The sequence below is a fragment of the Aedes aegypti genome, chromosome 3, assembly GCF_002204515.2.
Source record: "Aedes aegypti strain LVP_AGWG chromosome 3, AaegL5.0 Primary Assembly, whole genome shotgun sequence".
NCBI lineage: Eukaryota > Metazoa > Arthropoda > Insecta > Diptera > Culicidae > Aedes > Aedes aegypti.
This window is the reverse complement of record NC_035109.1, coordinates 75,480,347-75,503,669: the sequence shown is the minus strand read 5'-3', so window position 1 is coordinate 75,503,669 and position 23,323 is coordinate 75,480,347. Positions and strand designations below refer to the sequence as shown.

Here is a 23,323-nt window from a genome sequence, read left to right as displayed (position 1 = left end):
CGGTTATCCTGCCCATGGCCCTAGTCATCGTCGTCGTCGTCATTTTCGTCATCGCGCGCGTGTGAAAGGATCGATTCTCTGGATGATGTCCCCGCCGGAATCAAAAACCGGTATGTGCATCGGGGCTTGCAGCCTGCAGCCGTTCCCACATTTGGAATGCACTCCTCGCCTCCTTGCGTTGTCGTGTGTGATCAACCAACAGCAGCTTCACGTATTTTTTTCGGACTAATTGCACGACTACCTACCACCACCTCTACCGTGCGGTACGGACCCATGGCTGTGTGCTGATCGGTGTGTGAGTGCGTTTCTGGCGTGTACAACATAGTTTTCCAAACTGCGAAACGCAAAAAATACTGATATTTTTCTGAAGTTTTTGGAATGAATTATGATAGTTGAACAACAATTCTCAGGTCCTGGCCAGTGTTCACTTTGAGGCTTACGATCTCAATTATATGAATTTTGATTGTTTGGGTGAAAAACAGTAGTTTTTCTGAAAACCAGGCAGGCGACTCGAACAAAGTCTAGTATAGTACACGACATTCGGTTTTTTATTGTGGTTCAAAAAAATTATAATAATTTTGCTGGCCAATGAATTTAAAAAATCTTCAATAATTAACAATAAATTAAAAAAAACATATTGCAAAGATATATTTGGCTGCAATATTTTACAAAAAAAAATCGATAACTCAAAACATACTTGAATGATTTCCAACAAGGTATAATTTTTAAAACTCAATATAAATTGTATCTTTTTTAATAGTCATTCTGATTGTTCTTCGTATGATGTATATTCATCTGCTATTTGATTCAATTTGTCCTACAAAAAACTTTTATCTTAGACATTGCTTTCATCTCGTGGGTCGCGAGAAATAAACATAACGGCTAGGTGGGTCGTGCACCCGAATAGATTGGGAATCTCTGGTACAAAACATTCCGGTTGATGCGACGAACCCGAACCGACGAACATCATCATCCATCCATAGCGCGGTTCGAGAGACGAGACGAGACAACTGAGCGTAGTTACCTATAGAGAGTAGAGTAGGTATTGCGGAACCGCGGCGGCGGGCTGTAATGCAAGCTGCAAAATTAAATGGCCGAAATGTGGTTGTTTGTTGGGGGCTGTTTTTGGACCAGCCAGCACCAGAGCTCCGGTATCTGACACAAGTAGCCAAACTGCAAGAGAAGCAGCAGCAAGCAGCACGGTGCAGCGGAGATACCATTCAGGAAGACGAGGTCGATGAAAACTTAGTGAAGTGTAAGGATTTTTTTTTCTTAAATCGTTCGTCATTGGTCGAGTGTGCAAAGTTGTTTTTTGTCTGCAGCTGGAATCGGTGGAAATTGACTCTAAATGGAGGCTGATCGTGTGGTGCAAAATGTGGTGAATCGCTGTGTGAGAGAAAAAAAAACAAGTGACTCGATTGTGCTGTTTGATAAGAGTGTTTTTTTTTGAGGAATCGAAAGGTTAGCTCCCGGCAGGGTTTTGCAAATGGACAACAATCTAAATCGGTTTGTCACGTGTTGATGGAATCAGAAAGTTCAGATTTGATTGTCAATGGACAACGGGAAGGCTGTACTAAAACCTAACTATATTTCGAGGTGCCTGTCTATCCAATTTAAAGTTTTATGGACATTTTCACAGTGATGAGAATATCATAGGCCAGGTAGATTCCCGGTCGACTCAACTACTGAACCCAACATTTCCGAATGAGCCATACAGCACAGTGATTAGCCTACTATTTAGTCTAATTGAGTATTCTATTGTGAGGACAAGCTATCGATAAAGATTCTCTAACACAAAAAGAGGTAAAATGAGAAACCAGGAAACATCGTACAATGTACAGTCTAGAATTATGTAAATCAAGCCCGTCATATTAAAATTCCTAATTTGAGGACTTCATTTTGTATGCCATATTATATTGAAGTTTGGATCATATACTGTTTAGGGATTCCTAATTTGATTGAGATGTTCGTGACTTTCTAAAAGATGGTCCAATACCTATCAAAAGATAAATTCCGTCTTTTGTATGAACGAGTGTCGCACCATCATGCTTTCAAAATTCTTTTATTTTTCGCTACTAATTGAGGCTGTCGTCATTTATGGTTCAAAATGCAACAAATACCCGTGGACTAACACCTGGAATGCGTTCTGGTATTACGTTCCAACTGGGACAGAGCCTACTTCGTGGGGCATTGCCTCATTTGTTAAATAATAGTGATTTATACCGTCAGTATGTTCATGCTTAAACAAAACACAGAAATGTATCCACTAAGTTTAGTAAATTTCTCGACGATTTACACCATGAAATCGTTAAAGTATCAGTCACCATTACATTATTTTTAGACTTTTGTCAATAATCGCTCTATGCCTATCATACATAATCTTTGCTTGATTACCACCGTAATTGATTTGTTCAATTTTATTACAAATCGTCAAAATGATTCTATGTTTTCTTCCTCGGATAGCTGCGCAAATTCGATCCGATATTAAAAAAAATGCCAAAAATTTCGTCATGCTTTCACCTTGATTAGCTTTGTGGTGATGCTGAAGGTGTCTGGGTTCGATTCTCAGCACGATTCAGTATCTGTTCGAGCTTGAAATTTCTTTGATTTCTCAGATTACTTGACCTGTGAATTGCAAAGCTAGCAATTTGGTCTCAGAAAACGCTGTTTATAATCGTGTAGACAACAGAGAATAAGAGAACTGAGGCGACGCTAATAGAAGACACTGAAGACGACCTTACAGTTGAGGTCGAAATACGCGTATCTGTCAAAGGATACAATCTCTAGTGGAATTAAATGGTATAGTTGTTGGTTCAGTTGTTTCATCTACTTATACAGTATTGGACAAAACATTTCCAACTTTTTCGATTTTCCATACAAATTGACCAACTTTGGTAAGCTAGATCTCAGTTATTTATGGACCGATTTGAATGAAACTTTCACAGAACATCAGATATAACTTGAATTTTAACATATATTTTCGAATAATTTTTCCAATCACGAGTTTATAAGTAATAACGGTTTGAGTAAAGTGTAATTTTTGATGAAAAATTCAAAACTTTTTATCTCAAAATCTGATAGCCCTACACAAAAACTGTCTTCAGCAAACTTATTTATCTCGTCAAAATCTACAACTTTGCTGAAGATACCATGAAGCTATTCCTTCAATATGTTTAGTTATGTCAATTATAAAAAATCGTCAAAAAATTCACTTTAGTCAAACCGTTACTGCTTTTCAACTTGTGATTGGAAATATCACTCAAAAATATATGTTAAAATTCAAGTTATGTCTGATATTCTGTGAAAATTTCATTCAAATCGGTCCATAAATAACCGAGATATAAGTTGGTCATTTTGTATGGAAAATCGAAAAAGTTGCAAATGTTTTGTCCAATACTGTAGGTATTCTACTAAACAGCTCGAAGATTTATTATCAACTGTGGAGTTTTAGGAAGATTGAGGTCCGCCTCATGTACGATTAATCAATCATTCATTACGCAACAGGATATTTTTGCAAGGTTTTGCCGTAACTAATTTAATGCCTTTTGGAACACAAACGGGCTTAGTCCAGTCCAATGCTTGACCTTCTGGTAAGCAATAGTTTTGTTTTGTAATATCCCGGAAAGAAGTGTTTAGTTGGCGTCCAAAAACTTCAAGTCGACAAGAAAGCTTGTCGCTTTTTTAGCGTATGTGCGGGGATAGTTTTTATCCATTTTTTTTTCGATCGCTAGTCATACGTTCTTTATTGAACGTCATAAACGAGATACAGCAAAAGTTACGATTCCCAGCTTTTTTGCCATTGCACGTTGCGAAAGATATGAGTTTCAATACCCTTGTACAAAATTTCTTCGTGCATGCTGTGCTTTTTCGAATTTGAAAAAAAAAATAGTACTTTTAAATGAAATTTACAGTTTCTCAACACTTTATACAGAACAAAAATTACTCAAAATATCAAACATTTTGTCCAAAAAAAAAAAAAAAAACAAAAAAGTTATAGCTATTTGCGAGTATTGCAATTTTATCGTGAAAAAGAATCTTTAGTTCTTCACGTATCACTCGATTGCTTTCTGGAAATTATTTTTCCGATTCTTCCAGAATTCATTTAGAGGTCGTCCAGGAACTATCACATTAATATCTCATAATTTTATCCGCATTGCATCGTAAATTGAACAATTGTCTGGTCTAGTAAAAATTCGTTTAAAATGTGGTATAAACCAGAAGTTCAGACATTCTTCCAGAAATAATCACACAAATTAGATACCAAATGCCTCCTAGAATTCCGTCTAGCATCCAATGCCTTTTCAGTATCTATGTCGCATGTGTTTAACAGGATCAACTGGTACCGTTGATTCAGGTTAGAGTTTATCATGAGACACCGAAATTCTTTTCTCGTAGTTTGCAGCCGTATTTATCTGTCTTTTACTTCTGTCTCTTAATTCACAACTCATATATTGATTACGAAAATCAGAAATTAGTTACCCCTTTTTTACAATCCATGGATCCTTCAAATGTTCCTTAAAGGTTTCACAGCAGCAACTATTATGGCAATGTTTGCAGTAATTCATCCAATAATTCCTACAGACATATCTTCAGGGATTCCGTCCGATGTATTTCAAGAAATTTCTTCAGAAAATTCTGCACAGTTTTATCCTGGGATTCGATTGATTATTTTGTTAATAAACTTTCTTAGCTATTTATCTAGAACATACTTCAAGACTTACTCAAGACTATAAAAGATCTTTCAGAGATCCTTGCACTGTCGTTCCACGCATATTTGTCCCGCGGTCCATAAGGTTTGCATAGAACATGGGACAAGTAGGCGTAGAAAGGCAGTGCAGGAGTTCATCAAGAATTTCTACAGAAGATTCATATCAGATTTGTTTCTGGAGTTTTCACAAAGATTTCTAAAAAAAATCCTTGACATCCCAGGAATGATTCCTGGATAAATTCTTTGAGGACTTTCTTGACAAATTTCTCGTTTTTGCGAACAAAAATACAGGTTCATTACTTGAAGGTATCTTGAGCGACGTTCTTGGATGAACTCCGTAAAAGAATAATTCAATTCTAAATGCAATTCTGCAGAAATTTTCTGAATCTGAAGGAATCTTTAAACAAATACCTGAGTTATTTCCTAATGAAATTCGTACCAAAAGTAGTTAATTATTATGTGATTATGCATCAATACTTTTAGAATATAAGCGCATTCAATCGCCAAGTTTCAGAAGATTTGGTCGATGACGAAGAGAAAACGAATTTCCCTACTTGTAAAAATATCTCGAGGAATGAAAAAAAAAATTAGATCCTGGTCGGATTCTCTGAGAAATTCTTATAAAAAATTGTTTCCCTTTATTCCTGCTTGGTATCTTTTTTCTCTTAAGTTCCTATTTTCAAGACTCTCAGTAGCTCAGCCCTGGACTAGGAACCGGTTATTCCAGATGAACATGCAAGGAGTCCTTCAATGCATTGTTTGCCAAATTTTTGTATTGCCAACGACAGTAATTCATGTAGACAAGGTGGACTGTATCAAGTTAGCATTTCTACTGCCATCGTTATTCAATTGATAGATATCTGTCCCTATCGTGTCCATCGTTCTAATTGGTTTCAGTGGTTAATCACTCGTGAAACAACATATGTTTCGAAAGGGCCTACAATGCATTATCGACTGGTTACAGTTCAGCGGTTTGAAACGAAACGATGTTGTTTACCAAAAGGATTCAAGGATATATCCAAAAAAGTAGAACCGCATTTCTAGTCAGATCGAAAACAGAACCTTCACGATCAGTGAAAGGAATTGTACAACTCTAGTTATAGGCTTGCTAAGCATGTCCAGTGAATCAGACTTATTGTTGACTTCAATTGGTTCCCATTGAATAATCCTTTACAAATTGTGTCTGTAATTTTTGCACCGTTTTACCATATGATAGCTTCATCATTTGTTCCTTTTTCAATCTAAGAAGTTAGAACTTGATAGTTGCATCATTGAGCTTGCAGCACCTTGGTCAGTGATTCCTCAACAGTGGATTGTCAATCATCATTTCACTCCCCCACACTTTAATTTCATCGTCGAGTCCGATTTTTGTCTGTCAGTCAGTATTCTTCTCGCAATGTTTTTTTTTCTCTTTCGAATCCACTTGCGACAACTGCGCATGATTTTCGTTTTTGCTTCCATCACTAGACAGCTTGTTCCGCAGCTTATTGTCATTGCAACACCTACCCACTGATAGCAACACCAGCAGAAATAGAATTTGACAAAGTTGCGGTTTGCGATAGGCATTTCTTCGCTCGCATTTTATCGCTCCACTTGGATGGCTAAGCCTGAGAAGATTTACAAAAATGGTGAATGGGTATTAGACGCATATTCTACACAAAATGTATCTGCCGCGTGCTGGCGGAAAATTGTGTCACAGACATATCACTGCACATCCACTTGACCGAACAACTATTAATAACTCCATTTTTTCTCGTTTTAATTTCAGATCTGTCCAAGCGCATAAACGGGAGTAAACAATAGGAGGACAGCACGGTTGGCCCTCGCGCAAATGCTGACATCGGCGGCATCGCGAAACGCTTTTTACTAGAAAGAAAGAAACAAATTATGTACACATTTCATTCTAAGCAGAAACAGCCACAGCAGCAACAGAAACAGCAGCACTATGTAGTGTCCACTAGTGGGAGGGGTAGGTTAACTAATATGGAATTCAACAAAAAGACTGGCGAGTCGTATGGACTGAATGGCAGCGGCGGTAGTAGCAGCAACAGCAACCACACTGAATGTGCAAGTACAAACCAATCGATGGCCTTTGGTGGCACCCGACGGAAACCATCGGTTGGCAGCGGTAGTGATGATCTGTCCTGCGAAGACTACGAGGAGGTGAAACCGGACATCAAAGTCAGTTCGCACCTGCTCGACCATGGGTACGGATACGGGGTAACGCCCCAGTATCATCAGCAGCAACCTCAACAAACGCAGCAGCAGCAACAACAACCAAGCCATCATCACCATAGCAGTAGCAGTACTAGTAGTAATAGTCATAATAGCAGTAGTCAACAGAATAGTAGTCATAGCTGGCATCACAGTCCTACGGCGTCCGGTTCTGGATCGACGTCGTCGTCGAGAAATAGCACGGCGACTACACCAACACACCACCACCATGCCAAGCAAACGACGCCGAACCGGACGGCAGGACTGCACCATCAACACAAGAGTGCCAGCGGGGATCCACAAATTACAAATTATTTCAAAGTAAGTTTGCGTTTTCCGTTAGAAGGTCTGGTAGCAGATTCCGACGAGACTATTTCATATTATTCAGAAATTCATTCGACGGATTGATCTAGAAAAGCTTTAGGGCTTCCCATGTATCTTCAGAAATACATTCAGAAACTTCTTCAGGGATTCCATCAAAACATGCTCCATGTATTTTTTTTTCAGCAGGGGAACTTCCTTAGCCTATTTACCATTAGGCTAAGCAAGTCCCCCTGTCTACAAAGCTAAACTCCCAAAGATTTCCGGCAAATTCCCTCAGGATTTCCTTCAAAGATGCAGAGGTAATCTCGGTCTGTAGACGCAACAATCATTACACTTTAACATTCCTCCCCCATTCCAACTGGGTGTTAGGACCTGTTAGGACTTGGCAGGCACCGTCATTGTATGTATGTACACTTCGAGAATAGGTGGAAAGTCCCATCCTTTATTCACTTGGATCGAAGCGCAATTCTTACCAGTTTCGATTAATCACGGAATAGCAACCATTGATGCTGTGCTACCGAGCTCTTCAGTTGTTATTCTATGATACTTACTTGATACTTGATAGGCTACAATCCGCTACGTTGAATCTACGCCGAATGGATAATTCTTCTCCACTGGGCTCGGTCCTGAGCCAATCGCTTCCAGTCGCCCTGTACGTTAAGTGCCCTTAAGTCCTCTTCAACTGCAAAAAGCCAACGTGTGCGCGGCCTACCACGAAGCCGACGGCCTCGTCCGGGTTCTCTACTGAATATTATTTTTGCTTGTCGTTCTTCCGGCATTCGTACCACGTGACCAGCCCAACGCAGCCTGCCGTGTTTTATGAGCTTGATAATATCCACTTCTTTATATACTTGGTACAAGTCATGATTCATGCGACGCCGCCAGATGCCATTTTCTTGTTTACCGCCGAGTATTGTTCGCAGCACTTTACGCTCAAAAACTCCAAACGCTTTCCGGTCGACCTCTTTTAACGTCCAGGATTCATGGCCGTATAGAGCAACCGGAAGGATAAGGCGTTTCGTCTGCAGGCTACGGGACTTAAGCTGGTTACGGAGCCCGTAAAAAGCCCTATTCGCAGCTGCAAGACGCCTTTTCACCTCGCGGGTAACATCATTATCGCAAGTCACTAAAGTACCAAGATACACAAATTCTTCCACTACTTCAAATTTTTCACCACCTAGCACCACTTCACTACCAACGTCACGATTGGAACCACGCTGTCTACCAGCGATCATGTACTTAGTTTTGCTGGTGTTGACGGTAAGTCCAATCCTCGCTGTCTCCCTTTGAAAAGGCACGAATGCCTCTTCTACGGCTCGACGATCAATTCCGATTATATCGATATCGTCCGCAAAACCCAGGAGCATATGCGACCGGGTGACGATGGTACCGCTTCTTTGCACGCATGTTATTCTATGATAGATTTCAATTATTAGAACAGGAAATATTCCAGTTTATTCTAGACCTGAATCAATTCGTTAAAGTAATATTCCCGGATATCCAATAAAAAATCATCGAGGAATCCTTAAGAGGACTTTAGATTCGTACGAGACTGTTTCATAGAATCCTTATCACAGGTTGACACTGCAATGCTTCAGGAATTCTTCGGAGATTTGTTTGGGAATACATTTAGAAACATTTTCAGGGATCCCTTCATAAATTTTCTAAAGTATTCATTGACGAATTCCTTCAAAATATGCTTCAACGCTCCAACGCTGATACCTCCTGTCATTTGCACAGGGATTCTCCCAGGATGTCTTTCAGAGATTTGTATAGAAATTCTTCTACCGATTTCTTCAGTTGTTACTCAAGTCTAGATACTCTAGGACAGCATTATATTATTTCTACAGGAAGTTTTCCTGGAAACACACAAATGTTTTTTCGTTTAAGATTTCCTTCGAGACTAAATAAAAAAAGAAAGAGCAACTTTAGATTCCTACGAAACTATTACATAGTTTCTTCAGGAATTCTTTACACAAAATTGCTCTCCAAAAGCTATAGCACTTCTCCAGATATTTGTTCAGCAAAAAATAAAGAGACTTCCCCAAGCGTCCGTCCGGAAATTTCTTGAAGAACGGGCAGATCAATTACTTTAAAATTTGCTCCATATAATTCCTCAGCAGTCCAACGCTGATAAATCCAGTAATTTTCACATAGATCATCCACAATCAATGTCCCAGACAATTCTGCTAGTAATTTTAACGATTTCTACAGTGTTGTTACTCTTTGATAGCTATCAATTATGTCCTTAGGAATTGTGAACAGTAATTTTAACGATTTCTACAGTGTTGTTACTCTATGATAGCTATTAATTATGTCCTTAGGAACTTTGAACAAACTGTTGAATGATTTATTATAGGCCTGAAGAAATTCGTTTAAGAATTCTTCCAGGAAATACAATAAAAATCCTCAGCCCTTAAGGAGATTTTCCCAGTCACTGTTCAAGCCATATTCATAGGGATTCCATCAAGAATTCTTCAATGAATTCTTCCAGAAATTGCTCCATGAATTCCTCTATGGATTCTCAAATAAGCATTCAAGTTACTCATGGATTTTCTCCAAAGATTTCTCCAGCTTTTCATCCATAGATTACTCATCCGATCTCTTAAAAAAATGTATCGAATAATTCCTCATGTAAATTGCTCATGCAATCTTCAAAGGCTCATTCACGGTTTCACACTAGAAAATTATAACCTACAGGAATTGTGAAAAACACATTGTTGAAAGGTTTAGTCTAGGCCTAAAGAAATGCATTTAAGAATTAAATTAAGAAATGCATTTAACCCTCTAATACCCAACCCCGCCTTTAGACGGGGTACACTTTAGAATTTTGTGTATTTTTTTCGTAGCTCGGAAATTAAAACGATTTTAATTTTGGCTTAAACCTTGACTCATAACACGCATATAAGAAAAGTTTTTTATGATTTTTGAAACTTTTTTGTATTATTGAAAATTGTTTGAAAAATTGCATTCTTATATAACCTACAAATGCCTGGGATTCATTTAACGTGTTTTATAAAAAATCGTACCTTTTATATTTTTCTACGATCAACCTATCACAGAAGAAGAGCCTGATGGTATTGAAATGATTTCAAATCTGTTTTTCCGTTAGTTACACGGAAAATAAAAAATGTTCCAGAAAAAAAATTAAAAAAATCATATTTTCAAAAGTATGGTAAAAACCCAAATTTTTATTATTGTCAAAAATCTGTAACCAGAAGAGGCTTCAAGAAAAAATTTAAATGGATAGATGTGTTCAAAAATAAAAATAATAAAAATCAAAATTCATAAATTTGCGAAGAAAAATAAATCATTGCCCAAACCGTGTTTAAAATGATTTTAGATAACGAAAAATAATATTTAGATCGAAAACAAAAATTTGGGTATTAGAGGGTTAAGAATTCTTCCAGGAAATCCAATAAAATAAAATCTTAGGGATGGTTTATGACGATTTCTCCAGTTCAACCATTTTCATAGGAAGTTTATCAAGCATGCTTCGTTTAGGAATTGCTCCATGAATTCCTCCAAGGATAATTCAAACAATTCCATAAGGAATTTTTCCAGGAATTCCTCATATTAGGGATGAAGTTTCTCCTGGAATTATCTCTTGAGATAACTCCAGCCTTTCATTCAAAGATTACTTCTTCGGAGCTCCCGAGTAGTCTCCTAAGTTAAATGTCCATGCACTCTTCAAAATGTTTATTTCAAATTTCATACCACAAAATTGTACTTATTCTGTCGGAGTCGGATCATTGAAGGCAACTGTTTCGGCACTCGCCGCATTAAAGTCACCAAATATGTGATTTAACATTGTGACAGCATTCAGGTCCTTCAAACTCACATGACAACGGCGCTATCTGTGCTTTTTATAGCGTCCGTTTTGAACATTGTCGAATCGTTCTCATTTGATTTACATTATTCGTAACGTTACTCGTGTTGTGAACTCTTCTCGACTCACCCGACTCGCAGAATAAGCCTGATGATTCCGTACAGGGATTTCTCTAGAAAATGCTGCCGGATGTTATGCAGGGTTTCGTTTGATATTTCACTAATTTTGTTTTACAAATTTTTCTTGAGTATCATCCAAGATTTCCTCAAGCGTTCTAAAATTCCTTCGAAGATCCTTTCAGGAGTTCTGTTTGTATCGTGTGGTTCAACATGAGCTCCATCAGTGACTATAAATATATATTTAGGATTTCCCTGATAAGTCTCTGGAGTAATTTCTTCCTTAAAAAAATTGGTTGACTTCTTGACGAAGTACTAAACAATAATTCCAAGAGGTAATCTTTGAATTGAATTGTGGGAAGGATAAGGACTTTTGGATGAATCTTTTGAATAGAAATTCCTGTACAAATCGCGAGAAATCTCTGTAGTATTTTTTTAAAGTATTCTTGAAAAGTTTCGTGGTTGAATTCTTCAAATCCTGAACAGAAATCTTGGAGAAATTCCTTTGGATTTCTCTGAATAATACCTGAAGGAAACATTGAGCAAGTAGGTACCACGTTTGCATTCCGATGCAATTTCTGGGGATACTGATGGAAAGTTCCTAGAGTAGTACTTGCTGAAATGTCAGAGAGAATACTCAAAAAAAATCGAATACATGATCTTTGTGAAGTTTCTGATCGAATTCTATTAGAAATCCTTAGTCATATTTACGAATATGGAGTACCTTTTAGTCTCTTTTTCCAGGCAAGAGGTCTCTATACTTACTGTTTTTTCGAACACTTAGTCGCTACCAGTCCTGCGTTAGTTCGTTTCTATCTCACTCATCAAATATTTCTCCACTTTCAGGCGGTGAAACGTAGGGCCCCACCCAGCTTATCGCCATCACCAACTCCGGCCAAACTAGCCAAACAGTCCAGTAGTAAACAGCCCAGCTCAACCTGCTCTACCCCCACGTCATCCGTGTCGTCCTGTTCGTCGAAGAAGCGGTATTCGGAGGGAACGAGGTGAGTGGATGATAGTAATGGGGGTTCAAGCCAGAAATGACCACGTTGTTTCCCCCTTCCACAGGTATGACACGTCACTAGGTTTGCTAACGAAGAAGTTTGTCGACCTGCTGAAGGATTCGGCCGACGGTGTGGTCGATCTGAACATTGCCTCCACGAAACTGAACGTACAAAAGCGTCGTATCTACGACATTACCAACGTGCTCGAAGGGATCGGTATCCTGGAGAAGAAGTCCAAGAACAACATCCAGTGGAAGTGTGGGAACTCGTGCAATATCGAAAAGAATAACCGAATACAGCGCGATCGGTATCTGCTGGAGCAGAAGGAGAACATGCTGGACCGGATGATTGTCGAGCTGCGCAATATGACATCGGACGGCATGCCGACCTCGAAGCATGCGTACGTGACCTGTCAGGATCTGAACTCGATCGACATATTCAAGGATCAGGTCATAGTGGTAATAAAGGCCCCTCCGGAGGCAAAATTGGTGGTATGTATGCTCGTTTGGTACTATTCAACATCAAGCATTAATGTAATCTCTCGTCGAATCACAGCTACCTGACGTGCAACAGCACGAAATCTGTTTGAAATCGGAAAAGGGCGAAATTGACGTGTTCCTGTGTCCGGAATCGTCAGAGGGTTCGCCAAACGGTGGAAGCCTTGGTGAAATCGGTAGTTGTAGTGGAAGCTTGTTTGGGAGCAGTACCGGTGGAAACGGTAACAGCAGGTCTGGACCGGATCCTTTACTGGAAAATATTGACCCGCTGTTATCACCGTTCAGTGAAAAGCTGTTCAGTCCTAAAAATAAACCAAGTAATTGTCAACTGCTCTCATCTGTACTCTTAGACTGACACTCATGTTAAACATCTTTCTAGGAACCAGCAGTGTGAAACATTTTAGTTCAGTGCAGCGGAACCTCAAGGCCTTGTTCGGAGGGCCTGCCGTCGAAGTTAAAGCTGAACCCAGTGTATTGGATCCGCTAACTGGGCAAACAACAAGTGCGGAAGATTCTGTGCAAAACAGCACCATTTCAGCGACAAAGATGCTAACGCAGAAAGAACTTGATCTCCTCCATGGAAGCGGTGACACCGAAACGAAACCCACGTTCAATTCACTGTTCTTTACAGCCGATTCGATTAAAAAGGAACGGTTAGATCAGGATCTATCCAATCTTAGTGCAGTTGGTTCTCACAAGCTTTTACCGATGGAAATCACCCACAAAAACGCATCGTTGAGCGATGGCAACAAACTTAGCCCAGAGACGCTGATACCGCATGAATCCAATTCCCAGCTCAATGCGGACGGATTGTCGCTTAAAGCACTGAGCGCCAAAACGACTCCGGTCAACATGCGCGAACGGAATGCAATGCTCCCAGAGCTGCCCAACTGCAGTCCCTTCAACCTACCGTACCCGGGAGGTAAGTTTGCTACTCTAAGACTTACGTCTACTAATCCCTCCACACCACCCATCCTAACCACTAGACAATATGGGAAAGATGCACTTATTCATCTATCGTCAGGAACATTGATGCGAGTAGTGCCGCGCGAGAACTCCGGCTGTGACCTGTGTACACTTTATCCAAATCACATCACAGTCTGAGTTCTTGCTTGGAGGCTCGTCGATCAACTAATGGATCAGTATTGGTGCCCATTGCCCACCGCATAGACTCACAGTAGAAACAAGCACCCATTGTAGTTCAGATCACCGGGTTTTTAACGTTAATACTAATACGAGTGTACAGAACTGATTCCGGGTTCATTGGTGGTAAGAAGACAAACAATTTCCATGGTGGTAGCCGGCTAAAAAGAACCAATACCCGAACTGAACTCTCGTGGGTCTGCAGTTGATATTTCGAAAGCTTGTAGCACCATGAGATTCAGCTCCGGTGTTGGTTCGTTTCCTAAGGAGAAGGGGGACGGAGTGCGTGAGTGTGTTTTTGAATGACAATCGCGTTAACAAACTGTAAGAAATGTATGCAAATGTATCGCCGAAACGTACAGCACAGGAACGAAACGAACGATATCTACGCTACCGGTGCCGCCGCCGGTGCACGAATGGATGAATTTGTCGAATCAAATGTAATTAGACTAAACAAATGATAATGGCTTGCGTGTGCTATTTTTACGATTGCGGCTTTAACCACTGATTCGGTTCAACTGTGTTTTGAAAAGGAGCAACAGCGCATCGATCTTGATTTGAATTCAGTGAATTCATCTTAGTCTACTTATACTTTTTCTTTGAAATTCTGCAAAGACCGGCCGTCTCGCAAAGCTACTTCCTGGTTGATCCTGTACTCCCCATGTTGAACATTGCATGGCATGATCGCTGTCTTCATCGTTTTTGAATCTGTTTCTAATAGTTCAATTATTTACGATTGTTTATTGGACACGATTATTAATTGGACTCTTCAAGTACAATTGTAGCTGAATGAGCACTTTGGCTCTTCGGAACCACCGAAATGGTCAATGGTGATACCCGTGTTGTGCGATATTTAGGTTTTTGTATCAAAACTAGGCATGCGACGGCTTCTAGTTCAATTATAGATGAATGACCACTCTGGATAATTGTTATAAATAACCCAGAAATGACCACCGGTGATATCTCTATTGTGGGACATTTTGTACCAAAACCGAGTTTTGTACCAAAACTAGACATGTGACGGCGCAATTTTCCTGGTTTTATGAACACGTGACCCTACAGCGTAGCGTCACGCCATTGCCGGGCGTATTGTAGAGCTCCATCTTCGTCGGTCTTGGGTGAAACTTCTCCAGTTGCCCCGTACGTTTAGGGTCACCAGGTCCTCTTCCACTGCGTACACCGAGTATTGTCCGCAGAACTTAACGTAACTTTACTGTTTTATACAGGGCAAATTTTGTTTCCGTTTGCAAGCTGCGGGACCTGCACATGGCGGGCACTGGTACGGTATTTTGCCGCGCACTATAGACCGCGTTGCATAGAACCTCCACATATCATTCCGGTTCATGCTTTCTTGTGCTTCAGCTACCACACTTTCTTCGTGCTTGCCTTTTCTTTCTGCGGTGGATTCGCTTTTCTTTGGCTCTCGCTGCCCTGTACCGCTCTCTGATCCGTCAGGTACCGGCCACAACTATACGGCTTCATGTCTGTTACTCTCTGGCACTCTTCATCGAACCAGTCGTTTTGTCTTCGTCGTTGACCAGTGCCAATCACTTCCCGCGCCGTTGTTGTCACAGTTTCCTGGATAGGGTCCCACAGGCTGTCGACGTTTCCAGCAACGTTGATCCTTCCCAACTGCTCGTCTAGCTGCTGACGGTACACGTGACCCATCTCACATTATAATGAATGGATGGACAGTCTGGTCCTTTGCTGTAACTGAAATAACCCATGAATGACCACCCAATAAAACCGTATCGTGGGGTACATTAGTTTTTGTACCATAACAAGACATTCGTCGGCTCAATCTCCCTGGTTTTTCGGGCATGTGACTTTTCTCGCACAATAATAAGTAAATGTGCACTCTGGTTTCAGGTTGGCCGACGGCGTTGCAAAATCGTTACCTGTTTTGTGGCGTAGTTGATTAATGCGCCCATTCTAACGTACTGGAAGTCGTGGGATCGAAGCCCACCAGAACTATTCCATTATTTTTCACAATTTTACATATCAATTTGTCTAAATTGACTTTGGTTTCTACGAACTTCAGGTTTTTTTCGGTCACAATTGGTCAGAGTGATCATTTATATATAGTTGAACTAGAAGAGTGACAGGTATTCAAATCATGAAGATTGTGCCGTCGCATGTCTAGTTTGGTACAAATACTCAAATATTCTACAGTAGAGATATCTCCGGTTGTCATTCCTGAGTTATTTCGGTGATCACAATAAGTCAGAGTGGTCATTTATCTAAAATTGAACTAGATGAGTCATAGGTAATGAAAATCATGAAGAATGAGCTGTCGCTTGCCTACATTTGGTGCTAAAACTTTGTGGTCCCATATTACGGGTTTCCTAGTGGCCATTCCGGTGCTCCAAAAGGACCAGAACAATCATCCAGGATGTTGGCAAAATACATCCAAACATAAAATATCGTAAAAAATTGGGCACAATTCATTTGGTTTTGGGGCATAAATCCGAGTAATTTCATCGAATTGTCCAGATTGGCCACATTTCGGGACTCCAGGAACCGGTTCCGTATGGACCATACTGGACCGATTTTTTTCACGGGATGTGCGCCGGTTATTGGTTCCTTATTACAGAGAAATTTTGCAGAGAAAAGTTGGGAGTACTTTGAACAAGCATATCTCTGTCGTTTTCGAAGCGGTTTTCAAAAAAATCAGCAATGGAACCGGACATTACTCAAGATTGATGTTCATCTTTAGATTTTTTAAATAGACGCGTCTACCAAAAGTTATTAAACAACAGGCACTTCCTAGTCATTTGAAAAACGTATTTCTTCACAAATTTAACAATAAAAAAAATTGAAGCGATGACATTTATTTAGAAACTGAAATGTTTGATTACACTCCAAAATTTCTTTTACTTAAAATATTACGAAAGCCCCTATTATTTGGACCCGTTTGCCTGTAACTCAAAATTCAAAGCGATGATATGTAGTTTTTTCGATGTCGCATAAACTATCGCATTGAATTTTGAGTTACGGGCAATATTTTAAATAAAAGAAATTTTGAGTGTAATCAAAAATTTCAATTTCTTCTCAAACATGTTCACTACACTCACAAGCAAATTAAAATCGAAAAAACTACACATCTTCTTCTTCTTTCTGGCGTTACGTCCCCACTGGGACAGAGCCTGCTTCTCAGCTTAGTGTTCTTATGAGCACTTCCACAGTTATTAACTGAGAGCTTACTATGCCAATGACCATTTTTGCATGCGTATATCGTGTGGCAGGTACGAAGATACTCTATGCCCTGGGAAGTCGAGAAAATTTCCAACCCGAAAAGATCCTCGACCGGTGGGATTCGAACCCACGACCCTCAGCTTGGTCTTGCTGAATAGCTGCGCGTTTACCGCTACGGCTATCTGGGCCCCCGACTAAAACTACACATAATCGCTTTGAATTTTGTATTTTCGTTGAATTTGTGAAAAATGCGTTTTTCAAAAAACTTGGAAGTGCATTTTGCTTAATAGCTTTGGGTAGACGCTGAATATTTTTTTGAAAATTGTTTCAAAACGACAGAGATATGCATTGTCAAAGTTACACTTTCGGCTCCCTGAAGGGGTTCGGCTACAGGTGTTAATAAGTTCCGCTCCACTACCATCCTTCTCAGCTGCTTTGTTGCTTTGGAGCTGTTTGATAGCATCCTTAACTACACTTATTGTGGGACTTGGCACGTCTCCCTCATCCGCCGGGCCGATGAAGCCATTCCTCCTACTGCCTTGGTATTCCTCCTCTGCGCCATTCAGGTGTTTATCGTAGTGTTGCTTCCATCTTTCAATCACCTCAAGCTGCTCCATCTCTTCTTCTGCCTTCGCTTCCGTTTATTTTGTTCTACATTTTGACGGGTTACCTTGCTACAGCATAGCGCTACATTCTTTTCGTCCAAAAACCGTTGAACAACTGATTCGAATCAGTAATCAAGTATAGTGTGAATAGGATATTTGCAGCCTTTGCTTAGTGTGCTCTAAGATTTGATTTTGCAGGGAAACGTTTTGTAACGTTTTTTTTTTTTTTTTAAATCTTTATTTGAGTGTATTTTAACACACGAGGGCTAGTTCTACACTTCGTTTTGTAACGTGTTTTCCGTTACCCAACTAAATTAAATTGGCCCCTAAGTACACAAGATTCAAACACCTTCGTATTTTACGACTAACGTTATTATCATCTATCAGCAAGGATCCAAAGTAGGGACGTTCCGATATACCGAATCATTTTGACCAACCGACTTCTTTCTGCTGTTCGCGATTCGATTTTTTTGCGTCATGATCCTTACATTTTCTATCAATTCAATATATACCCGATTCCGTTTTTGCACGGATTTTTTTTACACGGCTTTGCAGAAAAAGTTTCCATACATTTTTTTTTCCGCCAAAGCCTTATTTTTGCGTGAAACGTCGAGAAATGATGTTACTTTTTTTGCACGGTTTTTGAAATATTGAACTGAAAACTTTTTTTTTGCACGGTACGCATCCCCCGTGCAAAAACAGAATTGTACAAGGTTTATCATAGTGATAACAAATGTTGGAAAACGTGGTTTTATCTTTTGTTTTGTATGTTTTCCTTCCGATATTTTTTATTACAATATATCAAAAGAAAAAATATTGAAAAAATTCCAAAAAAAAAATGGTTATTTTGGTGTTTATTATTTTGATGTATTTAAACGTCAATGATGATCATTATTTATCAGATTATCGGATAGAACTATAAGTACTAACTATTAGTATCTAATTAAGAAGCCACGAGCAGAAAAAAGGAACTAGAATATGAAGATGATTTGTTATAACGTTACTAATCCAAGGTAGATGAACGAACTTCGAACGTATCTTCGTCTATCGTAACACTAGCCGAGTGATAAGAGTTCGCGGCTACAGAGCAAAAGCCATGCTGAAGGTGTCTGGGTTCGATTCCCGGTCGGTCCAGGATATTTTCGTAATGGAAATTGCCTTAACTTCCCTGGGCATAGAGTATCATCGTACCTGCCACACGATATACGAATACGAAAATGGCAACTTAGGCAAAAGAAAACTTTCAGTTAATAACTGTGGAAGTGCTCTTAGAACACTACGCTGAGTAGCCGGCTCTGTCCCAGTGGAGGCGTTAATGCCAAGAAGAAGAACACTAGATTACTTTGTCGCTTTTGGCTCCGTCTACAAGCATATACTTTGACGAAGGTGCTCAGGCCTGGAAACTTTCCAAAGAATCGGCCTTCAATGTTCAAAGCATCAGCGAAGCAAAGAAATTGACTGGAATTGTGGAAAATTTTTCCTAGGATGTTAAACTCAGCACTCCGCCTAACCCATTCTAGTGCAAAGTTGAACAAAAAGCACGAATATATATCGCCTTATCTTAGTTTCCGGCGCGTTTCGAATTGGAGTGTTTGCTTGGAAACTTCATGCAACTTTGCTCATTATTTATCGTCGCTCTGAACAATCTTGTAAGCTTTCCGAGATCACTTGGTTCACTCCAAACTTGTGGCTTTTCTGAACTGAACTGAAGTAGACATTTCCTTCGTTGCCTGCACTCTTAGCACCATACAGGTGTTCATCGAAGTGTTATTGCAGCTCCCATCCTTATCCCTGCACATCTCGGCTAGCGAAGCCTTTGCGGGATGCGTTGAACTTCAGATAGAGTTTCCGCATTACCAGAGACCGGGTGAGCTGCTATATCTCCGCCAGGAGGCATTTTTTGTCCTAAAGAAATATGGGTCTGCCGGCGCTCAGAGTTCAGAATTTCCGGCTCACTTACCCCATGTTGCTCTCAGCTGCATTGTTGATGGCTGCGGTCCTGACGGTATAATATCGGAGTCGTATCGTCCATCAATCAAAACATGGTCGATTTGTGATCCCGTCTGTTGTATTGGGTGCTACGAATATTTTTGGAGCCCGCGAAATCAATAAGTTGTAGGCCTCTCGTAATCGTTAGCCGTTGGGTGCGTTTAGATCTTCTATGATGATTGACAACATGTCTGCGTCTATTGTCCCGGTCTGTATTTTCAGTAGAAGCACTAACCTAAGAATGCTAATGTCGCTACTGTTCGTGTTACCAACATCTAGTTTGCCACTTGCTGACAGCTTGAGTACCGGTCCTCAAAGTGCAAATAAATGTTTAAATCATCCACTATAACATGGCATCGAACAAACAATGAAAATATATAGTTAAAGGTGATAATAAACTTATTTAGTTTTGTGAGAACAGCGCTATTAGCGTTCTACTACTAATATTTCTATTGTATTTTCCCATTGCTTGATTTTTACGGTTGTTTTTAAACACTAACCCTCTACATTTTCGGATAACCACTCCCGCTAAATTTTCGGATGGCCTTAGTGTACAGTTTTGCTTAGAGTACTTTTCTTGCATTTCAAATGAGTGCATATTTTCTTCTCCCTACTGTTTTTTTTTTACTTTCCATGCCGTCAATCCTCTTAACATTCGCCTGAAACTATACCACCCTCCATTAACTTGTATGCAAGCCATCTTTAATGCAAGGACTTGTGCAAACATTACAGATAGAGTGCCAGACAGATAGATAGACAAACATGACAACAGATTACGGCTTTTGCTTATAGACGCTCAAGCAAACCTCATTGACCCCATACAACTTAGGGGGCGTCCACAAATTACGTAACGCTATAGGGGGAGGGGGGGAGTAAGCTCAAGCGTTACGGCTCATACAAAAAATTGAAATTTTTCATACAAAAAGCGTTACGGACGGGGGGGAGGGGGTCGAAATTTTCCAAATTTCGCGTTACGTAATAAATGGACGCTGCCTTAAGTTTCCACCGGAGTTGATTGTTAGATCTTGTAACGAAATGCAAAACCGACGGATCCAACTTGATTTTGCTTTTGATTTTGAGTTCATCCTGAAAACACCTTTCACCTAAAATCTCAAATAAACATCTCATGTATCAAAATCCATCTTTCACATGTCACATCTTCGATGCAATTCTCAGCCCTTCCCTCTCCCATTTATGTCTTGCAGTGCTCGAAATGGATGAATTTCTACCGCTGGAGCCGCTGGACAACGATTACAACTTCTCGCTGGACCATAACGAGGGCGTGTTCGACTTGTTCGATTTTAATTTTTAGTTCAAATTTATGTGGGAATATACAACATGCGTATATATCTATATTTTATTTCTATTAATATTATATTATTATTACTACTGTAAGCTACTACCGCTACTAGAACTGAGACAGCAGATAGGGCATCGCGTAGTTGTCCGAGAGGTTAGGCGGTTAGGACAGCATTGCGCATATTTTGTTGAATGTATTTTTTTTTTCTTAGGCGTGATCTGTAAGACCAGTTTTCCTTAGAATATGTTTTTGGAAAGGAAACAAGGATGCGTTATTTTTCGTAAAATTGAAACTAGACCTTCAGTGTTTAGGAAAGTATTCGATCGAGCTGGAAATATCGGTGTTACTATAGGATTGTTTATACTACGCGCTATTGATTGGTGATAAGTTCTACATTTTTTTTGTAAATATTGTTCTGTAAATTATTTAAAAAAGGAAACAAAGCGAAGCAAACACTAATCGGAGAGGAGGCCCACAATTTATCTCGAGAGAATCTATAGTGACCTGACCATACTTCTCCCAGTTGAAACTGAACACTTTCGTCAATGCGCTTATGAAAAAAATGATAACGATGATCAAAACCAATCACAGTGGGGGAGAATATGCCGTGAATCAGTATGTCACGAGGTGAGTCGAAACGGTGGAGTTCTTTGCATACTCCACCAGAGGTCATCTGCGAAAAAGAGTAAATACAAATGCTGTTATAAATTTACTTAGGCCAATCGTAAAGAAAACTCAAGTCTAGTAATAGTAAGTACAGTCGTACTAAATGCAAAATAAAATGAATGCACACAAATCATACAAAATAAAACAAAACAATTACGATCGGAGGGTTCCGCCTGAGAGTCCTCTAGATTTTAAGCAGAAATTCTTAATTTATACATATATTTTTAATAGAAATGTCTGAAAGCTATTACATCCAGATAAACAAAAGTCCTACCAATCTTGAAGCGGACCGTGAAGAATTACAGTCAGAGAGTAATGTCGAGTAGCGAATAGAACATGTGCAAACGATTTTGGCTGCCTGTCTTTCAAATCATATTCAAATATTAAAGTTCGTTTTTTTGTCCTATTTATTTGAATTTTCCTCAAAAAGATCTATTTTGTAAGTCAAGTAAGTTGCTATTGCGGCTCCTACCCACACAACCAGGTGTTACACTACTTTCACAAACCATATGGTACGACTCGACTTAGAAAATAAACCTTTTACTAAAACCTATCAGCGATTCGTTTTCGCGGTGTATATTGCAGTGCAGGGAACAATCGGAACCAGGTATCGAAAAGAAGAGAGCAAAGATTGAAATACGCTTGTTAGTTTGTCTCCGTTGCCAATTGATTAATTATTATGGAGAGAGATGATAAGAATAAAACTAATTGCAAACGTTGTTATCAGAATTTTTAACAGTTTTTTTTTCTATAGACGTGATTAATCTACATGATCAATAGAGGTTGTTGCACGTTCGACTTCGTTCGAAAGCAATTCCGGTACCCGTGAGCCGTTCTATTCTGTTTCCAGTTTGTTACACTTTACTTTTATCAACTTGTATAAACTTTCTGCAATCTTACGGTTATTGTTTGTTGTTATCGCGGCATCCGTCGCTGGACAACAAACTGAGAAACTAGTGTCTATTGTTTTTTTTTTTCGTTCGTCGGCATATATGTATGTAAATTGACTTATATCCGGGTGTAAATTTGCCTTTTCCGCTGAATGCGCGTGCATGTGAGCTACGAGTCCATACGAGAGGAAGAATGTTGTAAATATCGCGAGAGTGATGAGTGGTGGAGTCACAGAAAATGGTGTCGAAAATTGATTGAAAACTAAAAAACGCTAAAACAAGAAAACATACACTACAGTTAACGTACTTTCCACACACTCGGTCTTGCGACAAGACTAGCATTTCTTCTGTGTATCACTTGTGAGGTAATAACAAAACAGAAATTGAACAACACAATAGAGAAAAATGCTAAAATATAATGCTTGTTGTATTTATTTGTCGTAGATGAGAAAGAAACTGTCCAGAGCATCCGACCGTTGAAACGATTTCAGTCTTCCTCTTCACCTTAGCGCTTTTCGGAGCATTAACGCAATTTTTCAATTTAAAAGGTTATCTTTACCTTTGTCCGGGTATTCTATTCCGTCGTTTCCGTACTACATACTATTGTTTCTGGTTGGCTCGCTAGGCCAACCGAAGACATTTGTAGTCCTAACGGGTGCTCAATGAAATATGAGATTTTTTTAACGGAGTCAGCGTTTTTGATGAAAACGTGATGTTTATTCTTAAAAAAAGAAGTCAATGAATATTGGAGAAGGAGCACTGATCAGCCGTACGACGCAACTTAATCGCGATGCTCTCACAAGAGCGCTGGACGGCACTGACGCCCATCTTTTGGATACAATT

The 23,323-nt window shown here is 39.6% G+C and overlaps 1 protein-coding gene across 5 annotated transcripts in view; it reads left to right on the top strand.

Annotated features, from left to right (window-relative positions):
• The window catches only part of LOC5576834 (transcription factor E2f1), a 63,285-nt gene extending 40,386 nt beyond the window's left edge, over positions 1–22,899 (top strand). For 3 of the 5 annotated variants that reach the window (XM_021852650.1, XM_021852652.1, XM_021852651.1), the window contains exons 2-7: positions 6,477–7,243; positions 12,038–12,195; positions 12,260–12,686; positions 12,751–13,009; positions 13,072–13,614; positions 20,830–22,899. In XM_021852650.1, coding sequence (XP_021708342.1) covers positions 6,596–7,243; positions 12,038–12,195; positions 12,260–12,686; positions 12,751–13,009; positions 13,072–13,614; positions 20,830–20,936 — 2,142 coding nt within the window. In that variant the 5' untranslated portion in view covers positions 6,477–6,595 and the 3' untranslated portion in view covers positions 20,937–22,899. Of the gene's footprint in view, positions 1–1,028; positions 1,256–1,351; positions 1,462–6,476; positions 7,244–12,037; positions 12,196–12,259; positions 12,687–12,750; positions 13,010–13,071; positions 13,615–20,829 lie in introns of those variants that run through there. The other 2 variants (XM_021852653.1, XM_021852654.1) reach the window with 2 other exon arrangements.
• The last annotated feature ends 424 nt before the right edge of the window (positions 22,900–23,323 follow it).